The following is a 7,300-nucleotide window of genomic DNA, read 5'->3' as shown; positions in this document are numbered from 1 at the left end:
AAATATAAGAATATGCCGAAGTGCCAAAGCCAGAGCTTCGCATGAAAATGCTTGCTAAATGGTAGTTGTTGGTAGGGAGAAGAGAAAAGGAAAAGAAAAAGAAAAGAGAGCAAAAGAAAGGAGAGAAAAAGAAAGGAAGAGTCCCGGTGAGGGATACTGTAGAACACATGAAGGAATAATGAAAGAGGAAGCTACCTGTAGACTGTCCAGTAGAGCACAAGGCTTTGGATCAGTTGAGCAGGTGACTCTTCCCCCTGTATTCCCAAGGTCCTGAGCAGTTACTGCAAGAGGGCTTTCCTCACTGCCCCTTTGGGCTTCTCAACCTTCTGACAAGACTCCGTCCTTTCCATGCCCGGGGCTAGTGTGAGAGAAAGGCAAATGGCCGTGGGGAGATGGGAAGGAAAAAGGGAAGCAACCTGGGGTGGGTGAGGTCTCATCTCGTGAAAGGAGCTATCAGCACGGCCAGGCTTGTAAAGAGGCTTCTGAGAAGCCAGGCTGTCACTGTCAGGGGCAGCTAACTCTGGCTGAGGAGGCTGGAAGAAATGTCTGTGTAACTTGAAGCATCTTCACTCCCGCACTACAAGCTCAGTCTTAATGGCAAACCCAGGAAGAAGGCCAAGCTGCCTCAGTGTCTCCTTTAGAGCCTGAAATGACTACTTCTAAGGATTGTCTAAAGCCAGCCAGATACCTAAAGCCACTGGAACGCAACACACACACACACACACACACACACACACACACACACACGCTCATGCCCCCCAAGGAATCCTTTTGTCTACAATCGCCAGCCAGAGCGTTGGCCATCAGAATGCCCATTCACCGATATAATGTAATAGCAACCACCGTCCCCAGGGACAGCAGCCACTGCCTGAATTTCTAACTTTTTACCAGTTTCTTCCATGCCAGGGAGAAACCAGGATCAAGAACGCAGTAATATGATCCCCCAATTAGCATAATATAAAAACAATCTAGTCATGTTTTCCATGGGCTTTTCCAACCTCGAACAAGCATAAAGCAGGGAGAGAGATAAAAAAATATGTATGTGTGGAGTTATAAATAGATATACACGGTCTGGCAATGCACAGCCAAGCCCCCGACCCAAATGCATGTCTGCCTTGTGGAAAACCAAGCAGCCAGAAGCAGAAATCTGAGAACTTTCCCCTCCCAAAGTGCACTGTGAGAAAGAGACGGGCGGAGAAATTGCCCCATGACTTGGCATGGAGGGGGTTAAGTCCTCAGTCATCCCGTTCTAAAGTGTCTGGATGATGTGTAGAGTTTCAAAACTTTCCCCCGCTCGGGGGTGCAGCCCCCCTCCTCTCCGAGCCCACTCTGGGTGTGCTGAAATGGGAAGGAGGTGTGTTTTGCTGATCTGTTAAATTCTTAGTGAAGTTTCCTTGATTCCTAGTGGCTGAAGCTGTTTAGTTTGGTTTGGAGCAAAACTAAGGTAGTGCTGACATTTCTGGGACCGCATCCAGACAAGAGGAAGAAAAAGAAGGAGAAGGAAGAGAGAAGGAAGGAAAGGTGAGAGAAATGAACGGAGAACAGAAGTGTAGCAAAGAGGAAAAATCCTTTTTCAACATCACATTCCTGCGTTTTCCCTGAGCCTGGAAAACATATTAATCCCAGGGCTTTTACGCCCGGAAACAAAGGGACGAAGCCAAACTGTGGGAGAAAGGGTGATAAGAAGGATCCTGGAACTCTGAAGAGGGAAAGAGCAAGAGTCACACACCGCCAGGACTCCACTCTAGGGAAAGTTCTGTGTAGCCACGAGGGCCGGGCGCACAGACACACGCAAGACCAAGGAGAGACTGCAGACAAATGGAGACACAAAGACTGACAAGGACAGCACCTTTCACCTCTTCCCCCTTGTCCCGAAGGTAAAAAGACACAGCCAGAAGGAGAGGGGTCAGGTCAGCTCTCAGACCAGGACGGGCTGCGATCTGCAGTGCGAACCGGAGCTGCAGCACATCGCTTTGTACTGCTCACCCTCGGCCAGGAGAGAGAGGGTTGGGAAGAAAAGTATTTCATCGAGGAAACTGTCCTGGGGACCACGCTTCAGATTTCTCTCGGAATCCTCTGCATTCCCTCTCTATGAGCCACCACGTAAGTGTGCCAGCCTGTCTGTCTCTGGTGTGTTTGTTTCTTTGTCACTTATTTGAAGAATGAAATGTGAATGTTCTCATAGTTAGCATGCTCAGTTTGTATTTTCACTGGAGCATCCAGAGCGCTAGTGAAACAACGTGAACACCCTGCCTGGGAATCTAAGTTGGATTTCCTGCTTAGTGTTACTGTCTCCGCGGAGCGCTGACAATTAAAGGGGCTTAGAAGCAACAGGATCTCACCCTGTTCTCTGACCTCTCTCCCTTTTCTTCTCCAACCACCCCTTCCCCCTCCCGTTGGCTAAGATAGAGAAAAGACAAGGACCAGCTCTGTTTGCAATGAAATGATTTTCTTTCTTTTTCCTTCTCTCCCTTTTCTGTCTTCCGACCTCTCAGCACCCCAAAGCAAATTACACAATGACGTGGAGAATGGGACCAGGTTTGGCCATGCTGCTGGCAGTGTGGCTGGTGTGTGGATCAGAACCCCACCCCCCTGTCACCCATAGAGCCAGCCACGGAGGGCGGAAAGTGCGCTTGGTCTCCCCAGTGAGTGGTCGGCCAGCTCGGTTGCTGAGGCACGCAGGGAGGTCCCGCGGAACTGACAAAGCTACTTTGGAAGAAGCAAACCCTCAGCCCCTCCAAAGAAGGAGGAATGTGCCAGTGTTGAGACTAGATCGCCCCACGGTGCTGCCCGCCCCTTTGGGCATCAACAGGGCTCCCGTGAGACCTCAGCTGAGACCCACAGCCAGAAGCTCTCCGCGTGACATGGTTCGAGATGAGGGGTCTTCTGCTCGGTCCAGAGTGTTGCGTTTCCCCTCTGGGTCCAGCTCCCCCAACATCCTGGCCGGCTTTGCAGGGAAGAACAGGGTGTGGGTCATCTCGGCCCCTCATGCCTCAGAAGGCTACTACCGCCTCATGATGAGCCTCCTGAAGGCTGATGTGTACTGTGAACTGGCAGAAAGGCACATCCAGCAGATTGTGCTGTTCCACCAGGCCGGCGAGGAAGGGGGCCAGGTGCGGAGGATCACCAGCGAGGGCCAGATCCTGGAGCAGCCCCTGGACCCCAGCCTCATCCCGAAGCTGATGAGTTTCCTGAAGCTGGAGAAGGGCAAGTTTGGCATGGTGCTGCTGAAGAAGACCCTGCAGGTGGAGGAGCGCTACCCTTACCCAGTCAGGCTGGAGGCCATGTACGAGGTCATCGACCAGGGCCCCATCCGCAGGATAGAGAAGCTCAGGCAGAAGGGTTTTGTCCAAAAGTGTAAGGCCGCGGGCGTAGAGGGCCAGGTGGTGAAAGAGGGGAACAAGAGTGGAGGAGCAGCAGGAAGGCCAGGCCTGGGCAGTGAGGCGAAGAAAGAGAACTCAAGGAGAGCACAGGTCTCCCCAACCAGAGAGACTAGGGTAAAGGTGATGAGAAAACTGCCCACCACCACAGCGGCTCCTCCCTCTCCTCCCCCAACCCCGCGGGCTACGACCCTTCCTCCTGCCCCAGCCGCAACAACCGCGCAGGCCACGGCCAGGGTGGTAACAGTGGCTGCAAGACCTATGTCCACCACAACCTTTCCAGCCACCCAGAGGCCCTGGACTCCCTGGGTGCACCCCTCCCCAGCCTCCCACAAGCCCCCTGCAACAACAGCTAAGGTGACCACTGACAGGGGCTCCTCAGTCTCAGAGAATCTCTACCCTCCACCCAGAAAGGAGCAGCAGAGGGAGAGGCCACAAGCCACTAGGAGGCCTAACAAGGCCGCCGGCTTTGACAGCTTCACAGTCACCCCTCCCACCTCCACCTCGGAACCCAGCACGAGGGCTGCAGGCCCAGGCCGTTTCCGGGACAACCGCACAGACAGACGGGAACATGGCCATCGGGACCCAAATGTGGTGCCAGGTCCTCACAAGCCAGCAAAAGGAAAACTTCCTAAAAAGAAGGCCCAAGACAAAATTCTTAGCAATGAGTATGAGGATAAGTATGAGCTCGGCCGGCCTACTGCCTCTCAGCTGGAGGAGGAGCTGCAGGTGGGGAACACTCCCTCCCAAAATGCAAAGGAATCTAAAAAGCACGAGAAGCCTGAGAAACCCGAGAAAGAGAAGAAAAAGAAGGCAAAGAATGAGAAACCAGACAAGTTATTCAAGAGTGAAAAGCAAATAAAGAAGGCTGAGAAAAAGAACAAGCAGGAGAAAGAGAAGAATAAGAAGAAAAAAGCAGGGAAAGCTGAGCAGGACGGGTATCAGAAACCCAGTGGGAAACACCTCCCTCAGAATCCCAAGAAGTCAGTGACTGACCTGCTGGGGTCCTTTGAAGGCAAACGAAGGCTCCTCGTAAGTAGTCTTCTTGGCTCTCTTCTATGGGCAGAGGCAGGGCATAGTTGTGTTTGTCTTGGGAGTCTTGTAGATGCCAGATTGGAGTTTAGGAAGTTTGACAGGAAGGACAGCCAAGCCAGGCACTCTCTTTGGTGTAGATGCTCTGTGAACCTCTAGCTAACTCATGACTGTACAGTGTGGTCTGTCCCTAGATGTGAAACCAGGGAAGCACCTAGACTCATCTTCTTCCAGGACTGAGAACCATGCTTGTCCTTCTCTCTTCCATGGTACATTTTGGGACATAGTTTCCTTTACCAAGTTCAAATAAGAAAAGAAGAATGGTAGGGGCTGGGGATTTAGCTCAGTGGCAAAGCGCCTGCCTGGCAAGCGCAAGGTCTTGAGTTCGATTCCTGGTACCGGAAGAAAAACAAAAACAAAACAAAACAAACAAAGAAAGAAGAATGGAGTTTCCTAAATGGATATGCCTTGATTCTAGTCACAACCTAAGATAAGCACGTCTCTCTGCTAGAACTTAGAAACTAGAAGGTACGGGTAACATGGCAGTTTCTTTTCTCTTCCTGATTAGGTATTCCTCAATATTAGAAGCCTCAGAAGGGAAAACAGATTGGGTGAGAGTGGATTTGACTGAAAGTAAAGAAGCTCTTTACTGGTGTGACCTTACAAATACTTTTAAAAGCCACTGGCATAAATCTTCTCTGAGTAAAGACTGTCTCCTCCATCACTGCCTGATTACAGTAAGAGCCTATGGGACAGGATGTAGGGAACCGGGTCAGTGCTTCAATATCCGGCACTCTAGAAATATGCGTAGATTTAGGGTCCAGATGTTGGTTTTTCTTGAGGCTCTATAAAATGAGTGTGTGTGTGCACACGTGTGTGTGCCTATAAGTGTGGGAAGAAGGAGATAAGAATTCCCTACTTCCACTTTACCTGTGGTCCCGAGTGCCACTAATATTGAGCAAGATTCATTTTAAAATCCTCTTTTTTGATCGTGGTTGCCACTATCCATAGAATGATATCACAGTCTAGTTAAGTCTAAGGAAGGCTTTGGGCAGGAATACGCCCATCTTACAGCTAAGAACAATTCTTGGCAGTGATACAAAAATGACTTCATTTCCCCTTCATGTCTCCCGTCTCATGCTTCTTGGGGTCCTCCCTGACTTCGTAGGGCCATCATATTACTGCAGCATATCAAGGAGGAAAACTAACAATTAACTCAGAGTAAAAGGCTAATAAGTTAATGCTGGATAATATAAGTCAGCAATGGTGTTCCTCGCACACCTGGATGAGGGAGGCGTCTCCTGCCGCTGTGACAGCACCCATCCTGCTGACTACACAAGCTGGCTATGTGCACTGCATTCACCCAGCGAAGGGATTAGGAGCTGTTCTCTAAGCGCATTCATTCTCAGAGGGCCTTTTCGTTTTGCCAGTCTGGCCTAAATTCAGATTAATGGTCTGATCTAGGAAGGGGGACTCTGGTAACCGATTATCTTTGTTGGTTTCAAAAAGTTTCCATGTACATTTGAAAAGTTCATTGGAGCAGAGGTCTTCACAATGTTTGCCTGGGTGGAGCATGTCCCAAATTCCCTTATTTGTTTCCATCAATAGTGAACTATATAGATCAGAACAATCTCTGGTTAAGTGTGTGTGTGTCTGTGTGGGCCTAACTGTGTGCTTTTTGTATGTTTTTATAATTTTTAATCAGAGCCTTAAAGTACTTATACAGACTTGCATTATTAGATGACAGGTGTTAAGGAGTTTAACAGTTGCATGGGTATTCCCAGACTCCACAAGCTTAAATAGGAACATTACAGTTAGAATTAAAAGAATCACTGATGTCAGAGTACAACTCTATCTGGTATGTGAGTGTTTGTTAGGGGGCCTGGGAAGACAAATGGCTCTCTTTGGGCTGTGGGAAAGCATTCAGGGTGTGCTCCATTGCTCTCCCCCTGGACATCTGGGACTTTGTCCAGCCCACTAAAGCACATCCCCCAACCCTGTCCCTTTAGCTGATAAGGCATGTGAAGTGTTCCTCACGGTCAGGTTTTAACTGAGGGAAAAATAACCAGGGATAATATGTCAGGATTGTAACCGTGCACCCACACAGCCAATACTTCCATGACCTCTAGTTTGTGAGTTAAAAGAAAGGGGTTTTCATACTGAATCTTTGATCTTACTCTTGCTTTTGATTGTTCGCTCTTTCTCTCCTTTCCCTTAGTTAGGGATCTGAAAGCCCAGCTGGGTCTTTTCTGCTCTTAACACTCTCCCGGGTCATAAATTCTGAGCAAATGAAACTCAAAGGACAGCTTCTGCTGATGTCACTTGAGGCAAAACAGAAACTAGCTGGAATTGCTCCTGGCAGCTTTGACTCTGAAACTAGCAAGAGAATCAGGTTTGTTATTAGAAAGAAAATACTAACAGGAGGCGTTGCAGTCTTTCAATCCTCCCTGTGCCCGCTTGGTGATTGTATCAGATGTGTGTTTTCTGAAGAGCCAATGATGTGTGAAGTAAGAATGGATTAGAAAAGATCAGATAAAATTGACATGATACAAAAACAAAAGATGGAAAGAAGAGTTTTACCGGACAGGGAGGCGGCAACCAGTGTTTCTGGGTGAAAGACATTATTGTTGTCATTAAGCCTTTTTCCACTCATTTTTTTCCATCAAACTCTTCTGTTATCCATGAAGCTCAGTGGCTCAACTAATATGCCTTAAGGCTTAGCACTCTCTAACTACCTCAGTATGGCTGAGAGCAATTACATCCAACTGGCCTCAGAGAAACATGCTCAACTGAGAGCAGATTTGCGTTCCAAGGAACAGTGCAGGCCTCTGAGCTCCACGCCCCAGTTTTTCAGTAGCCTGATGCTTCAGTTATAATGTATTGTAAAC

The 7,300-nt window shown here is 48.9% G+C and overlaps 1 protein-coding gene across 1 annotated transcript in view; it reads left to right on the top strand.

The window, feature by feature from the left end:
* The first annotated feature begins 1,284 nt into the window (after nucleotides 1–1,284).
* Nucleotides 1,285–7,300, top strand: part of Ccdc80 (coiled-coil domain containing 80) — a 29,791-nt gene continuing 23,775 nt past the window's right edge. The window contains exons 1-2 of the mRNA XM_005386391.2: nucleotides 1,285–2,103; nucleotides 2,496–4,412. Of these exons, the coding sequence (XP_005386448.1) occupies nucleotides 2,092–2,103; nucleotides 2,496–4,412 (1,929 nt within the window). The 5' untranslated portion in view covers nucleotides 1,285–2,091. The remainder of the gene's footprint in view (nucleotides 2,104–2,495; nucleotides 4,413–7,300) is intronic.

Source organism: Chinchilla lanigera, unplaced genomic scaffold (assembly GCF_000276665.1).
Source record: "Chinchilla lanigera isolate Chin_1 unplaced genomic scaffold, ChiLan1.0 scaffold00026, whole genome shotgun sequence".
In the NCBI taxonomy this organism is placed as follows: domain Eukaryota; kingdom Metazoa; phylum Chordata; class Mammalia; order Rodentia; family Chinchillidae; genus Chinchilla; species Chinchilla lanigera.
The sequence above is the reverse complement of the archived record's forward strand: the minus strand, read 5'-3'. Positions and strand labels throughout refer to the sequence as shown.